At 37.8% G+C, this 17,603-nt stretch overlaps 3 protein-coding genes across 3 annotated transcripts in view; 1 reads left to right on the top strand and 2 right to left on the bottom strand.

The window, feature by feature from the left end:
- Positions 1 to 15,318, top strand: part of LOC140685360 (olfactory receptor 10C1-like) — a 333,851-nt gene extending 318,533 nt beyond the window's left edge. The window contains exon 5 of the transcript XR_012078258.1: positions 14,290 to 15,318. The gene's annotated coding sequence lies outside the window, so the exon portion shown is untranslated. The remainder of the gene's footprint in view (positions 1 to 14,289) is intronic.
- Positions 89 to 17,216, bottom strand: LOC102545197 (olfactory receptor 10C1-like). The gene is made up of 2 exons (XM_072972573.1): positions 17,132 to 17,216; positions 89 to 1,083 (listed from the first exon to the last, which is right to left on the bottom strand). Exons 1-2 carry the CDS (start codon positions 17,132 to 17,134, stop codon positions 121 to 123), a joined length of 966 nt encoding a protein of 321 aa, XP_072828674.1. The 5' UTR covers positions 17,135 to 17,216; the 3' UTR covers positions 89 to 120.
- LOC102532260 (olfactory receptor 9S13-like) lies at positions 7,204 to 8,151 on the bottom strand. Its single transcript, XM_006203108.1, has one exon. It carries the CDS (start codon positions 8,149 to 8,151, stop codon positions 7,204 to 7,206), a length of 948 nt encoding a protein of 315 aa, XP_006203170.1.
- Positions 17,217 to 17,603: the final 387 nt, after the last annotated feature.

The following is a 17,603-nucleotide window of genomic DNA, read 5'->3' as shown; positions in this document are numbered from 1 at the left end:
GAGAAACATGGAACAGATCCAAGGGTCTCCTGGTCGCCATCCTGTAAGTACGTGAATGACGCACCGTGTTGGCAGGGCGGTCAGAGACCTGGGTGACCTCTCTGTGCGGCAGTGTGAGGTTCAGGCCATTTGTCTGAAAGGGCTCCTTCGTGTTAGTCTCTGAAAGGCTCCCTTCACGTCCTGGTTCCTCAAGGCGTAGATGACGGGATTCAGAGCAGGCGTGACCACCGTGTACAGGAGCGCAGCGGCTTTGTCTGCTTGCGGAGAGTGCGCAGCCTTCGGCTGGAGGTACGCGAACAGGGCGGTGCCATAGAAGAGAGAAACAACCAGGACGTGAGAGCAGCGAGTGGAGGAAGCTCCGCGTCTGCCGGCGGCCGAAGGGATTCCCAAGATGGTCAGCAGAACGCGCGCGCAGGAGCACAGGATGAGGAGGCAGGGACTCATGATGAAGAGCGCGGACACAGCGAACAGCACAATCTCATTGTGGGACGTGTCAACACAAGCCAGTCTCACGACAGGCATGATGTCGCAAAAAAAGTGCTGAATCTCTCCTGTTCCGCAGAAGGGCAGAGTGAAGATCCACGTGGTCTGGGCTGACTCCACCACGACCCCGGTGGTCCACGATGCTGCGGCCAATTTCAGACACACGGGAGGGCCCATCAGCAGAGTGTAATGCAGGGGGTGACAGATGGCTACAAAGCGGTCATAAGCCATGGCTGCTAGCAGGCAGCACTCTGTCAGTCCCAGGATGGTAAATACGTACATCTGAGCTGCACAGCCTCCCACACTGATGGTCTTGGTCTCCACCAGCAGGTGCACCAGCATCTGAGGCACCACGCTGGTGATGTAGCACAGCTCCAGAAAGGAGAGGTTGACTAGGAAGAAATACATGGGAGTGTGCAGGGAAGGGGTGGCCCAGATCAAGCAGATGATGAGGAGGTTTCCTCCCACCGTGAACAAGTAAATGGTTAAGAACACAACAAAGAGCACAGGCTGTAACTCTTCCAGAGAGGAAAACGCCACAAATGTGAACGTGGTGCAGAGGGACTGGTTTCCACTCATAATCGGCTCAGAGCCAGGCATCTGTGGAGACACAGACAGGGCACATAATGCCTAAAGGAATCCGGTCACCTGGCATAGGTCTCTATCCGACTCAGAGAAAGGAGCGTTCCTTGGATCAGAGGTCTGACATGCGACCTACACACTTGGATTCCTTTTGCTAAAGCTTTGGAAATAACTGCCCAATTAAACTGCATGCAAAACTTCTACCCGACTTTGAGTTCTAGATTTTCTGAGAAACAGAGAAAACAATGGCTTTAAATTACATAATCTGATTTTTGTTTTTATCTTGATATTCTACTCATATACACAGACTGTTATGTGAGTAATATGTACGAAGGCGTTTTAGTTGTAAAGGAGGCACATAAAACCTAAGTGTAAAGAGTTAAATATAAAGGTACTACATCCTGGTCCTCTGGATTCCACAATTTTTCCTTTGAGCCACACTTAAGGGCTTGAAAGGGAAATTTTCTAGCCATTTATCTATTCTTGTTCTTATGTATTTTTACTCATTTTGATGTGACAAAAGAAAGACCATACTTACGCAGCTAAAATCTTGGAAACCAAAACTAACAGAATCTACTTTCTACAACCTCAGTGTAATTTTACAGAAAATTTTGAATGGGAGAACATACCTAGAACCACAAGGCAAGCTTTCTGTTCCTTGTCGGGCTTGTAGACATCCTACAGCTGCAAATTACAATACGGTAACAGAACAGGAAGTATTTCTACTGTGACTGGAGACCATAGGGGTTGCACCACTGCACAGTGCAATTATATTTGTCTCAAGGGGAATTTGTTCAAAAACAGCAGTGACTAATGTTAATGTAAATTTGGATTTCATTATTTGAATACATTTTCCAGACATAATCCATTGGTGTTAGTTACATCACCTAAATTTTAATGTGTAAAACTAAAAGCAACAAAAGCAAAAATAAACAAGTTGGAATGCATGAGATTTTTAAATCTTCCACACAGCAAAGAAATAATCAACAAAATTAAGGAAGCAACCATTTGAATGGATTTCTAGTATGTAATTTAAGTAATTATTGAACTTTATGTATATTTGCCTAGTAATTGTCTTAAGTGTCTCAGCTGGACAGTGACAGCTCAGGTTTTCCTGATATCAATAGACCTAGCGCAGGGCACAGAGTAGACTCCATAAAGCCACAGAGAATATTCACTTTAACAGGCATTCTGAATTCTACAGTGAATTCTACTCAAATAGCTTTGAGCTGTCTGTTAATTTTAAGCTACACATTGGCCATTAACAACTTCAGAAAAGAATAATTTTGAAAGAGTGGCAAGAGGACAAACCAAATTCACGTTATTTATGAATAAAGAAGTGAAGAAAAGAAAAAACAGTGGAAATAACAGGATGGAAACATTTGGCCATGAAGAGGAGAAGACAGAAAGGGTGACTGATACCTAGGGAAAAATAGAGGATAAGACAAGGTTATTTATGATTGTTCTTCAGTATGTTTTCAAGATGGAGGAACAGGAGCGTATTTAATAGCTGTTGTGAAGGAGTCATCTAAAGCTAAGTCCCTCCCCATCTCCCCTGTACATATAGTTTGAAAATAGAGTAATATAACCTTAATTTTAGAGTTTTAGTTGGCCTAATTTCAATATTGTTGTGCCTTGGGAGGCCTGTGGAGAGGAGAGGATGGCCAGTCGGTGGGGTAGTTAATTTCACATTTCTTAAGTTTGCCCTCTTATACAGCTGCTGTTTATGGTGCCCCCAAACAATTATAATAGTAACATCAGCTATGATTTATAGCTTCAACAAATTTAACAGGAAAGAAATTATTTCAAGTGTCTTTTCTGATCACAGTGGCATGAAGCTGGAATTTCAGCTCATGTGGTATCTTCAACAAAGAACAATAAATTTGTAAAGAAATGACAGGAAAAGAAAAGCAGTTTTAGGCTTCCGTAGGTGGCCAGGTAAATACATGTGGGAAGAAACCAATGAAGTAAGTATTGTTTGCACCTTCCTCTCGTCAATTGATAGGACAAGAACTATAAAGAGGCAAAAAAGCAGTTTATTTGGGATCTTAGATCTGGAATTCTAGTAGTTTTATTTTTTATTTTTTGAGGAGCTTCCAAAGTGTTTTCTATAGTGGTGTTTCCAATCTACATTCCCACCAACAATGCCCAGGGCTTCTCTTTTCTCCCCATCCTTGCCAACACCTGTTATCACCTGTCATGTTCATAAAAGCCATTCTCATGGGTGTGGGGATATTTCATTGTATGTGCATTTCCTTGTGGCTATTGATGTAGAGCATCTTTTTATATACCTGTTATCCATTAGTAGACATTCTTTGGAAAAATGTCTATTCAGATCATCTGCCCATTTTCAATCATATAATTGGTTTGGTTTGGTTTGGTTTTGTTACTGAGTTCTATAAGTTCCTTATAATTTTGGCTATTAACTCCTTATACAATAAGTAGTTTGCAAATGTCTTTTCCCATTCTGTAGGTTGCTTCCTTATTTTGTTGATTATTTCTTTGCTGTGTGGAAGATTTTTAGTTTGATGCATCCCCACTTGTTTATTTTTGCTTTTGTTGCTTATGCTTTTGGTATCATATTCGACATTGCCAAGGGCAATATCAGGGAGGTTTTATTTCACATTTTCTTCTAGGAGTTCTACAGTTTCATGTCTTATATTTAAGTGCTTAATCCATTTTGAGTTAATTTCTGTGAGTGGTTTAAGATTGGGATCCAGGTTTATTTCTTTGCCTGTGAATATCCAGTTTTCCCAGCACTGTTTATTGAAAAGACTATTCCTTTTTCATTAAATATTCTAGGATCCCTTGTCAACTATTAATTGACAAAAACATGCATGGGTTTTTTTCTGGGCTTTCAACTTTGTTTCATTGGTCCATGTATCTGTTTTTATACCAGTATCTTACTGTTCTGATTACCACAGCTTTGTCGCATAGTTTGGAAACAGGAAATGCGATGTCTCCACCTTTGTTCTTTCTCAAGATTGCTTTGGCTTTATCTGGTCTTTAGCGGTTCCATACAAATTTTAGTATTGCTCTTTTCCTATTTTTGTGAAAAAATGCCCTTGGAATTTTGATAGAGATTACACTGGATCTATAGACGTCTTTGGAGATTATGAACATTTTAACAGTATTAATTCTTCTAATTCATGTAAACAAGATAATCTTTCCATTATTCTTCAATTTCTTTTATCAATGCTATAGTTTTCAGTGAACAGATTGTTCACCTTCTTGGTTAAACTAACCGATCCAGAGCCAACTCCCCTCTATCTGGCCCACATGCCGTGGCAGACAATATTCCTCTGCCATAATCATCCCAGGGCCAGGCAACCAGGTATAACCGCTATAGCCTAAATCTCACTGACATTAGTCAAAGTAGCCAATCTTAAACTGTTCACCCTGCTCTACCTTGCCTTTCTCAGAGAGAACCCAGTAAAGGCCCTAGCCTAGTGCTTTTTCCTTGCTTTACTGGTTTCTTTTCTTAGTGTCATGTATATCTGGCTCTTTGTGATCCATGTAGCCTTGAATAGATGTCTGTGCATTTGAAGGAGCAAACGCCTCATTAAGTCTTTACAGGCTGGTTTTTGCAGGTAAAGTTCTTCCCCTGTGGGTTCCCTGAGCTGATGGAACTACCTCCAGAATCGCAGTCATACTGGTTTGGAGTGAGTTTAAGGTTCTGCAGTGGGGTCTGTGAATGGCATGCATGTTACCAGGAGTTTAAGCAGGCATCAATACCGCCTTGTCCTTAGGTGAATGGGACTTCCTCCAGTAGCCTGTTCAGAAGGGTGGCAATGGGACAAGGATTCACTCCAGGATCCATATTTGGATCAGCCTGGTCAGCAGCCTAGTAACAGGTACATAGATGGACAGGAGTGTCGCTTACTGGGTCCTTGGACCTGCAGGACTGCTGACAGACTGTGGCTGTGAGGGGCCTGGATCCAAATATCAGACCCTTCCAGGATCCCTGGGGGTGCAGACAGAAGTGTCTTCTGGGTCAGCAGGACTGTGTATGGACTATTGCTGGGATGAGCTAGAGCCCAGTTACAGGGCAATTTCAGAATCTACAGCCTGACCGAGTCTGGGGGACATACCTTCCAGGCTCCCAGACTGTGGCTGAGAGGGGCTGGAGCTGGTCCACAGATCGGTGCAGGGTCCACATCCAGGACTGAGGACTGTATGCCTATTACCTGACCCACGGATGGGCACAATTCCCCCCCAGGTCCCGTGGTGCATGGTGCTGGGGACAGAGTCAAGCTCTATGGAGCTGTATTTGAGTCCTCAGGGTGATGGAGATGTTTCTGGGACATAAATGAGTTAGCCACTTGGATGGAGGCCTGCAATCTAAAAATGGCTCTTCTCCTTATTGGACTGTCCTGGGGTTGCACAATCTCCTACCTCAATCCCAAAGCTCCCACAAAAGCAGTTTTGCCCACGGATGGATGACAAATTATTGTGGTTCAAAAGGAATATGAGAGGGAGATATCTTATTTGGTCATCTTGAGGATGTCACTCCTTTCCTCTTTGTAATCTTTGAACAATATTTTTCTACCACATAATTTTATTATTTTTTAATATATTTAAGATACTATTTTATAATATGTAAGAGAACAGATATACTTTACTTAAATTGGAAAGCATTATATTCCTAAAAAATATAATAGCAAATCAAGCAAATATTATGACTCTAGAAATTCCACCAAAAAGGTTTTTTGAGTTGAAATCTACTGAACTTAAGATAATACAACTAGAAATCAACAATAAAAAAGATACTCTCTAAATAAATCTGCTATACTGAAATAAGAAACCACAGCTACATAATCCTTAGATGAAAGATAACAGCAAAAATGAAAAGAAAAGGCATTTATAAAATAATAAAAGCAAAAACAAGTTATAGTGCAAAAGTTGTAAGCATAATTCATTAAAGTAAAAACAGAAAAGAAACCAACGAATTAGTCAACATATAAATTCACAAACAAGAGGTTAACAAAACCAGATCTTAGGTAAATAAATTTAAATAATTATGTAAATATACAAATAAACACACAGATACTGATTAATGAATGTAATGGTTGTATTTATGTATTATTCTAATAGCGCAGTGTTTATGATTGCAATTTTGAATACATCTAAGCAAAACAAAGCCACAACAGCAAACCTGCGTAACACTTAGATTCCACATCATAAACTACTTTAAATTAATGACGTGGATCTCAAAATTCTAATCATATGAAGTCAGGTCCTTGGCAAATTTAATTAAGGAAAAAAAAAAGAATAAAACTCTAAGAATTAAAAATTAAAAATATAGATAACCATAGACATCAAAAGGATTACATTATTACAAGGTTGTTTGTCACTCTATGGCAATATTTTTTCAAATCTAGAGGAAAATAAGGATTTTCAATCAATATGTAAGTTATAAAAATGATACAAGATAGAAAGTAATGAGACCAATAAGCACAAGTAATATTGGATAGTTTATCAAACTCTTATTATTAAGACTCCACTTACAAGATAGTTTCGCAGCATCCATATCACATTTATTTCTTTAATTTTTATTTTTTGCTCCTTGATGAAATCATTAATGTTTGCAAGATTTAAGGATATTATGGGTGTAATTCTTTATACTACCTCTTTGTATTTCTATTTGAGCAAAGCCAATAATGCATATTACTATAGCATTTCCAATTCTCATTTACAAAGATTAGACAATGGCAAACTTGACTACGTTTTGAAGAAAACAAAGAGCACAGAAATTTCAATAGTGTCTCTGTCTTTCTCTCCCTCCAAATGTATAGATGGATCTATAGATATTCATTTATATTCGTATATATTTTCAGATATTATATTAGCACATATGTGTTTATTCATTTTCTAGTACTTATTCACAAGTTGTGCTTTTGAATATACTTAAGCAAAACAAAACATTAACAAACCTATGTAACAAATAGATATCATACCATAAAATAATTAGGTAGAACTATGAAAAATCTACACCTATTTTTAAGTTCATTTTAAAAGACTATTGATGTTAAAAATAAAATAACATTTAATCTTCAAAAATTTAGATGACTTTAGTTGAAACTAGTCCATAAATATATTGATTTTAGCCTAGTCTACAGTTTTATAGCTGGTTGGAGCTCAATGAAAAGAGATGTTTCTCAACAGTATCCTTTTCACAGCATTTTTCACCTCCCTATTCCTTAGACTATAAATCAGAGGATTCAGCATAGGGATGATAAGAGTATAGAACACAGCTATAACCTTGCTTTTCTCTGGTGAGGAGATGGCCCCGGGTTGGGCATACATGAAGAACACAGTCCCATAGAATAAACTCACCACAGTGATGTGAGAGCTACAGGTGGAGAAGGTCTTGCTCCTGCCGTGGGTTGAGGGGATCTTTAGGACAGTGGAGAGGATATACGCGTAGGAAACCAGAATGACAGTTGTGGTGGTGACGATGATGAGAGCAGACAGAATAAACAGCACAATCTCGTTCACAAAGGTGTCAACACAAGAGATCTTGATCAAGGCTGGGACATCACAGAAAAAGTGGTCCAGTCTGTTTTCTCCACAGAAATGCAAACTGAAGGTGAAACCTGTTTGTATCATGGAGTTGATGCAGCCGCAGATGTAGGAGCCACTCACCAGGCGAACACAAGCCTGCTGAGACATACGGACAGTATAGAGGAAAGGCGAGCAAATGGCTGAGAAGCGATCGTACGCCATCACCGCCAGAAGAAAGCCTTCAGTCCCCACAAAGAGAGCAAAGAAAAAGAACTGTGTGGCACAGCCATTGTAAGAAATTCTCTTGTCCTTGGACAAGAAAGTAGCCAGAGTTTTGGGAGCAATGACAGTGGAGTAGCAGAGATCTAAATAGGACAAATTCCTGAGAAAGAAATACATTGGTGTATGAAGTCTGGAGTCTGTTTTAATGACAACTAACAGGCTGATATTTCCCACCACCATGACCATGTAGATAAGCAGGAAAAGTAAGAATAAGAGAATCTGTACTTCTGGAGATGTTCTGAATCCCAGCAGAATAAACTCAGTCACCTCTGAGTAATTTCTATTCAGCTCACTCTTCATTGCTGAGACCTGTCTGAGAAAACGAGTGGATGATCATGAACCCTATGGAAAGCCTTGTCAGCTTTTGGCTCTTGAAGTTCCCAGTGAGGGAAAAAATGCTAATAGAAAGTGAGGTTCTCCTGGCAACACATCCCACAGAACAGCTTTACTTTTGCAAGTACTAGTACCAGAAGATATTGTATATATTTTGTTCTAATATATTTCATGTCAATATGATATGGGAACTGTGGATGGGAAAAGAATGAAAGAGTGACGTTCTCAGTCATTTTATGTCATTTGTTCAGAACTTTGGATCAGATGAAGTGAGTCCAAATTTTACCTCTTTGAGTTTAAACGGATCCAAGATCACCACCTGCATTTTCACTGCATTGAAGTCGTCTTCTGTCGAATGAGCAGTACTAATAACACCTGCTTTATGGGATTCTTGTGAGAATAACATGAAACTGAGTATGAAAAGCGGTATTTGCGTTACCAGAACGTCTTAAATGCAAAATAAATATTAAATAAATCATCAAGCAAACAAAAACGTAAAAAATTACTTTCAGGTTATCCATCCTACAAATGGATAGCAAGTGAAGACTTGGATCAATTCCTTTTCTTGCTCAGAGATGCAGTTAATTTGGCTGTCTTAAAACATTCTACTCTATAAAAGACATCAGGAAGCATGGGTTACTGTTTCATGAGTTAGAATGAAGCACCAGTGTTAAGGAAAGTCACCTGAAATGATAAATCAACTCTAACCGCCTACACTAACCCCACACTCTTCAGCCTCTACCGCCTACCCCACACACTGCTTCACCGATGACCAGTAGCTCTGCTCCCTTTTCGGCAGCGGACTCCAGCCCATTCTTTTCCTTTTGCTTTCAATCATTAACATCTTAGATATATGAACTATTCCGCTGATGTAGAAGCAAACTTCATGGCTGAAATACAAGATTAACTTTCCTAAGAAGTTTTTTTTTCTCTTTGTATACATTGTTAGTCAAACAGAAGACATTAACACAAATACATAGGGCAAAAAAAAAAATCTGTATTGCATACGTTTGACTTTTTGCTTTTTAAAATAACTATCAATGTTTAATATCAAACAGTAAAGAGGTATGTGGATAAAATATCAATAATTTGTTGATACTGAAAAATTAAATCCAAATGGAAAAAAGAAATTTTATGTTATAAATCTGGTTTCCATTACTATCTTTAATTTCTGAACTAAGAAGAAAATAATTCTTCCCTTCAAGGAACTTAATATCATATTTGAAGTCACATTTTAATTTGGAAATTTTTATAAAATCAAAAGTACAATAAAGTCAGAAAAAGTGAAACTGACTTACCCTCTGTTACTATTTTTTATGAAGTCAGAATGTCTTATTAGTTAAAAGTGTGGCATTTTAATTCACATAAATCTAAGTTTTAATCCATATCTTGCAATTCACTGGCTAATACTGGACTAATTGTTCAAATTCCCATTAACCTCTGTTTTCTCATCAGCAACATACGTCATAAAACATCTATTCCCACAGGAGGTATTGAAAGGGTTGAATTAAGTGATGTATATACATAAAATATGTAGAGCCTGGGAAATAGAAAGTGCTCATTAATAATAGATGAATAATAGATTGAACAGGAAAAATTTGCTAAATTAAGAAAACTATCCTCAGAAAAAGTTGTGATTTTTTAAAAATCAGTTATCTTACTTGAGATCCAGCAGATTTCAAAAGAAGCCTCCCTGAAGACTTTTAATAGTTCATCGTTCCTTTAAAGGAAGCTTTGATGAAAGAGCAGCTAATTGCTACCATGCTTAACGGTATATATTTATTCAACTATCTGAGTGCACTCAATAAGTAGACCTATTTATTTTTAAGTTTCATGTATCTCATTTTTATTTATTAGAACCAAAAAAAAAAAAAGAATCTTGGACTGAGTCTTCAGTTTGGCATCAAGAAATAGTCCTACACTTTATATTATGCAAAGACTGAACTGAAAATTCCTCCCACCTATTACCTACTAAAAGTTCTAAATCCTTTGATCTAGCCATATAGTTATTCTTAAAACCAAGAAAATAAATGAGATATATGTATATAAATGTGTGGTCTTTTTGAAAGTAAGAAGGGCCCTGGAGGTCAATTAGGTCAGTGTTTGCCAAACTTCCCCATACCTCAGAATCAGCTGGGGAGATTTTGTTTTGCTTTACTGTTAATACTGATTCCTGGATCACACCTCATTCTTAATTAGTCTCAATATTGAACACTGTCTATTAGTGAGATGAATGCAGGGAGCATTCATTTATTTTTTAAGATTCCCAACTGACTCTACTGAAGTCAGTCCCTACATAGAATTTTGAGGACCACTGAATTTGGTCTTCTTATTGCTTCCTGACAGAATAAAGTTAATCAAAGTCATTATTAATTATAAATATTCTTCTGAAAAGATATTTTTCTACCTTTCATTGCATTGTTTTACAAATAGCACACTTCCAGGAATTTCTTTTATTCAACACAAATATGCAATATGTATAACTCTTTTCTTATTTTTCTAATGCCAACGGATACTAAAACTAGATCACTAAGTGCTTCTCATATAAACCAGGCTCACCCCCAATTCCAGGACATTCCTTTAGTTTCTTTATATTTCCATTTTAAACATGTAGTTTTATCTTGGGTGCTAAAAGACCTTTTAAAGAATGGAACAAATGTAGAGAATATATTTTTTATGTACGATGAAGCCTTGATCTAGAATATTTGAGGAAACTTCTGAGATTTTATGAAACCAAATAATTGCAAATAAAATTTTGCGCATTTATATGATGGATAAGTTTTAAATTTTATGTCAAACTAACAAGTTTCTTATGTAAAATTGTTAGATATAAAAATGACAAGTTAAACGCATACTAAGTCAAGAATAATTGGACAATGAAAACAAAAAGCATATGTGGCTTTTTTTAACCCTTCAAATTTGCAAAGTGTTTTTTAGTATGCTTCACTCAGTCAACTAATAGCATAATACTTGGTCCATTACTAGTATTATATTTGTTTTATTATTCCTTTTATAAGTTTGTTGTGTGTACTAGAAAAAACATATTTTATAAAATACCTTATAATAGCTACCAACTAATTTAAAATTCTGTAGCAATTAACTCTGTCAGCACTTGTAAGTGCTCTCCCCAGTACAGAGTGTCAAACATATTTAAGTCTCTTATCTTCTCTGCTGCAGTGATTTTTGGAAAGGAAACAAGGATTTTTTCCTAGTCTATGAATGGTAGACACCCCAATCACTTATGATAAATCAAAGAGAGTCAAAAGAGAAAGGATAATACACTATGACCAAGTAGGTGTCATCCCAGGAAGGCAAAGCTGGTTCCATGCCCCCAAATAAGGCAATTTACTATATTAACAAGGTAAAAAGGAAACTATGCATACACAAAACCAGACATTCATTCCTGATAACTCTCAGCACCTTTCCTCACCCTGATAAAGGGCATCTTTGAAAAACCTATAGGCAATATCATCCTTAATGACAAAAGATAGGGAGGGAAGACAGGGTCAGCGATGCCAGAGACAACTTTATCTCAGGATACAGGGCGGTACTGGGGAGCTTTGCATGGTTCTGATTATTTCCAACCAAGCTCCCCTCCTCAAGACCATATGATGGGGATGGAAACCAGGTAACTAGGAAATAATTTGAATTCTTTCTTTACCATGTCCTGGAAGTTCCATTCTATCACAGTATCTAGTCTTTGCCTTAGGCTTGGAGTGGACAACAGCCACTAGACGGCAGCAAACTGCAGCTGCATCTAGCATTTGCTTCTGGAGCCTGAACCCTCCCAGAATCCTGATCAGTTCCACACATCCTTGCCTGGATCATACCATTCCGTTTATTTTTAAAATCTATTTGTTCACATTTTATAAACTCTTTTTCTTACTAATTTTAACTTTTTAAAAGAAATAAAATTTTTTAGTCAAAATGAGACTAAGCCCTTGGAAAGACTCACTGAAAATAGGATATAGCCTTTGTTAAGGAGACACTCACTGGCCAGTGCAAGAAACAAAAATAAATATGATACATTTAAAATGCAATAGAAAATACAAGGCAGCATAGAGAAATATATGATTCTCATAATGAGTTTTAAGAATTAAAATACTAAACTATTTTTCTACATATGTGCACAGAGTAAATAATTTAAATGTCAATAAAATAATAGTGCCCTATATTTCTCATCTGTCAACTGATACAATGTTTTCTGGAAAAATTCTGTTACATTCCAGATCATTTGTTTATATATGAGAACAACTGACAGGTATGTATAATCTTACAAGGCTCAAAGAACAACACTATTTCTAAAAGTAAAAGATGATGTTAACAATTTGTTGAATCTTAAAAGTTGAAAGATAAACAGAGACAAACTCACAGATATAGAAAACAAACTTATGGCTACCAAGGGGGAAGGGAGGACATGGAAGGATAAACTGGGAGTCCTGGATTTGTAGATACTAACTACTATATATAAAAACTAAACAACAAGGTCCTACTTTATAGCACAGGGAACTATATTCAATATCTTATAATGGCAAATAATAAAAAAGAACATGAAAAGAAATACATATATATGTATATATGAATCACTACGCTATACTCCAGAAACTAAAACAACATTGTAAATCAACTGTACTTTAATAAAAACAAATTAAAATTTGTAAGACACAATTATAGACACAAGTGATGTAATACAGGCTTATACATGGAAACAGCAGTATTTTCTCTACTACAACATACAAAAGAGGAACATACACAGAATATGAAAATATAAAAATGAAAAAGTAAAATAAAATACATTACAACAATGAATGTAAATGAGATATACTACTTTCCTTTTAAGAGAAGTACCCTTCTGATGAAGAAAAGGAAACTTGATTTATAAAAATCACAGCTATAAGAGATTTCATAGAAAAGTTGAAACACAAAGCATAATATATATAATTGTGAATGATATAGTACATTGTGGGTAAATACAATAACCTTCTCTTGAGTTCTCTAAATTATGTTTGGTGGTTGAAAAAAAAGTTATAATACTGTCTTTGTAGTTCTAAATGTATATTATATAGATTAAATATTTAAGAAAATTACATGTGAAATGGGAGAGGATAAACAGACATAAAGAAAGAGTAAATTCCTACATATAAACATGACTCATCAAACACCATGAAAAACCACAGCAAACAGTATCAGGAAAATAAAATGACAATTTGCTAGGAACCAAATTTAAAGCCATTTCATTCATTAGATAAATTTGTGGTTTCAACAGAAATATTAAAAAAAAGAAATGTAACTAAAACTATCTGAAAGAAAAGAGTTTTGAGAACAAATACGAAATCGTCTCATGAGTGGATACAATTCCTTATACTCATGATAGTAGAGCAAGCCTTCTACCCAATATGACATCAAGTACATTCATGAACAAACAGAAGTATGAAAAGAAACAAATATTTGTTTAACAGGAAGTTATTTTGCAACAAGGACTGCATTTCCTCACTGTTCGGATCATGAATTAAATCTGCTAAGAGGAACAAATACTAGAAAAAATTGTAACTTCTGTCTCTGTCTCTGTCTCTGTCTCTCCTCTTTATTTTGCAATATTTTTTAATTGATTAAACCAGCAAATATACCTGGGAAGTGTCCTTAGAGAAATTCTCTCCTGGGGAGGAAAACCAGAGTGGTGGCCATTCCCTCTGCAAGATAGTCACCGAGGACTAAATGTCCTTCTCACCAATAATGTGTTCCATATCACAAAGCAAAAAGAAAAATGAGAAACTATTATTAATCCGTAAACTCACCAGACCTTTATAAAACTGGAAGAGCTCTCTAGAGGACATGAGAGCTAACCTTATACTTACAGAAAAAAAATTCAAGAACACATTTGGATGAGGAGTACCTGATTTGTCCTTTATTTTCATGATTTACACAGAGGGACATTCATGGTTTTTCATTTGAATAAATTAAAATCCTTATTTTCAGAGATTCATTTCTTATCTCTGCTATAAATATATAAACAGTCAATGGAAGAGTTGGGGAAAAGGGAGAGATTTCAAAACAACATAATTATTAGCAAGACCAGGCAGTCATACCTCCATTTGTTATTTCAAGGCACAAGAAGAGGTGGTGTTAAAGGATCTCAGAAGCCTAGGAACTTTGTCAAGACTGAGAACCATGGTGGGGTTTGCCCACTAGGTGCTAGAACTGAAAAAAGGTACACTCCAAGAAGCATGTTGAAAGAGAAAGACAAATGCTGGAGAGGCTGTGGAGAAAAGGGAACCCTCCTACACTGCTGGTGGGAATGCAGTTTGGTACAGCCATTGTGGAAAACAGTATGGAGATTCCTCAAAAGACAAGGAATAGACTTACCATATGGCCCAGGAATCCCGCTCCTGGGCATATATCCAGAAGGAACCCTACTTCAAAATGACACCTGCACTCCAATGTTCATGGTAGCACTATTTACAATAGCCAAGACATGGAAACAGCCTAAATGTCCATTGACAGATGACTGGGTAAAGAAGAGGTGGTATATTTATACAATGGAATACTATTCAGCCATAAAAATGACAACATAACGCCATTTGCAGCAACGTGGATGTCCCTGGAGAATGTCATTCTAAGTAAGCCAGAAAGAGAAAGAAAAATACCATATGAGATCACTCATATGTGAAATCTAAAAAAAAAAAAGAAGAACATAAATACAAAACAGAAACAGACTCACAGACATAGAATACAAACTTGTGGTTGCCAAGGGGGTGGGGGGTGGAAGGGACAGGCTGGGATTTCAGGGTCTGTAGATGCTGATAGGCATATGCAGAATAGATGGGCAAGGTTATACTGTACAGCACAGGGTGATACATACAGGATCTTGTGGTAGCTCACAACAAAAGGAAAGTGTGACAATGAATGTATGTATGTTCATGTATGGCTGAAGGATTATGCTCTACACTGGAATTTGACACAACATTGTGAAGTGACTATAACTCAATAAAAAAAATGTTAAAAAAAAAAGAGAGAGAAAGAAATACCTTCTCTTCCTACATCCTCGGTTCTGCCTTGAGAGTGTGAAAACAGCCATTGTCAATAGGGGAATGAATGACAGCAACTGGATTTGGCCCACAGGCTATATAGTTGGATGATCACTGCTCTAGAATATACAGACTAACATTTTGGGAAAAAAAGAATCTTACATTAAAATTTTCAAAACATTCCACAATCGAGTTCTGTGGCTTCATACTAGTTTGGCAATTTTGTTGCACTGGCTTCTGTACTATAAAAGAGGAGGCTTTCATTTGTCCTATGTAGATGGCACGTTAAAATTCCAAAATATTTTAGTAGTAACAGAACAGTGTTCTACAATGATATCCATCGAGAAGATAGCGGATATCACACACGTTACTTACAAAAAGGTACTAAGTTTTCGTGGAACAAACACAGAACAGGAGAGCAGGAAGTTTTTGAATCATTCAATAAAAAGTTCCAGAATCATTGAGTGAAACCTGAGTAATTCATATTTTTATGATTTGAGTATTTTTCTCCAAATATTTACAGGTAGCTTCCCCTGGATCTTTTTCTGCTAGTCTGGAGTTTGGGCTGCCTAGAGTCTAGGTAGGGGTTTACTGGAAGACATAAAAGGTGAACTGTCAATTCTCCTATTCTTTCCCAATGTACTTGCCACTATTTTTAGAAACTTCAAACAGCTGTTCCATAATTTCAGTCCAAGTTTGAGAGCTGCATTAGATAAGAGACAAACAGGATGGAGTGTGACGACATCTACCCTCTTCTTGTAATTTCTGAAAGTTATTTTCACCAGAAATATGGTTCTGTATTAACAATTTTTAAAATCAGTTTAAAGATGTCCGCCCATTGTCTTCTGGCTTGCATTATTTCTTACAAAAAGTCTATGCTTCAACTTTTGTTTGCTTGTGTGTAATGTCTCTTTTTCCCTCTGGCTACTCTAACAATGTTCTCTTTCTCACTCATTTTCGTAAGTTTTATTCTGATGTGCCTTCACCTGGTTTTATTTATCCCCTGCTTGAGTTTTGTGAATTTTCTTGCATCTATATATTTATAGTTGTAATCAACTTTGAATAAAAATGTTCTTACCACAGCTTCTAATATTTTTGGCCCTTCTTCCAATTACATTTGTAGTATTTTCTCAGCTGTCATTGACTGCTCATTTTTTTCTCTTTCTAATTCAATGCTTATGTTTGATTTGTTTCTATTGCTATGTATTCAAGTTCATAATCTTTTCTTCTGTAATGCGGAATCTGGTTTTCAATCCATCCCCTGTATTCTCAGTTCAAATATCGTGTTTCCCTGTCTTAGGAATTCCATTGGTTTCTTTCCCACATTCTCCATTTCTTTTTTTCATTTATTTGCATTTACCATTAAAATTCATGTGAGTATTTATAACAGCTTTTATAGTCAATGTCTACTAATTTACTTATCTATGTCATCTCTGCATATGTTTCTAATGGGCTGTTTCTTGTGGTGGTCACATTCCCACATTCCTTCATAGGTCTAGTAAATTTTGGTTATATGCCAAACATTAAAAATGTTTCACTGTTCGTTGTTTGGATTTGGGTTTTGTACCTTTAAAAAATACGGGAATTTGTGTTAGTAGGTGGTCACTTACAGATCAGCTTCATCCTACCGAAGAGTGTTTTTAAGTTGTGTTGAGTCTGTTTTAGACTAGCATTTACTTTAGAGCTGCTTCAGCTCAACTACAAGGCATAACCCTTCTGGAGCCTTGACTGAATGGCCTTTATTTGTAAGGAAGTCTCCGTCCTGGATAGAGAAAGTTTTATTGTTTCCCAGCTTTATTTTACCCAGGTATGAGGGGTTTTTGCCGAATATCGTGAGTTTCCTCTTATGCATGTGCAGATTATTATTATTCAGCCAAAAGTTTAATGCGATTTATTTTCTGATTTTTGGAGCTCTTTCTTACCATTGATCTTTCGTCTTGAGTTGGCTACCCCACAAACTGGTGCTGCGTGGTCGCTCCAGAATGCAGCCCCTGGACGCAGCAGCCGTTTCTGCTCGCCGAGCCTGGAGAAGCGCGGGTTCCCGGGTGACCCGGCGGGCGCCGCGTGGGGGCGCGCGAGGCGGCGAGGGGCGGGGCGGGGCGGGGCGGCGAGGGGCGGGGCGGGGCGGCGAGGGGCGGGGCGGGGCGGGGCGGGGCGCGGCAGCCGCAGGCGTCCCGGGTCGCTCCACTCCCCGCCCCAAGCGCGCGCTGGCCGCCCCACGCCGCGCCTTCACACGCCGCGCCTTCTTCACACGCCGCGCCCGCCCAAAGCGGGCGCCGGCGATGCCGCGGTGACGGCCCCGCCAAGGAGAAGCCCGAGGCGGCGGCGGCGTCGGAGGTGCCGGGCCAGGTGCCGGCCGGTGGAGGAGCTGCTGCGCTGGAACAAGGAAGGGCT

Source organism: Vicugna pacos, chromosome 12 (genome assembly GCF_048564905.1).
Source record: "Vicugna pacos chromosome 12, VicPac4, whole genome shotgun sequence".
Classification (NCBI taxonomy): domain Eukaryota; kingdom Metazoa; phylum Chordata; class Mammalia; order Artiodactyla; family Camelidae; genus Vicugna; species Vicugna pacos.
The sequence above is the reverse complement of the archived record's forward strand: the minus strand, read 5'-3'. Positions and strand labels throughout refer to the sequence as shown.

Bases quoted from the DNA above. Each gene is read 5' to 3' on its own strand.
- LOC102532260 (XM_006203108.1), bottom strand. From the start codon at position 8,151: ATGAAGAGTGAGCTGAATAGAAATTACTCAGAGGTGACTGAGTTTATT.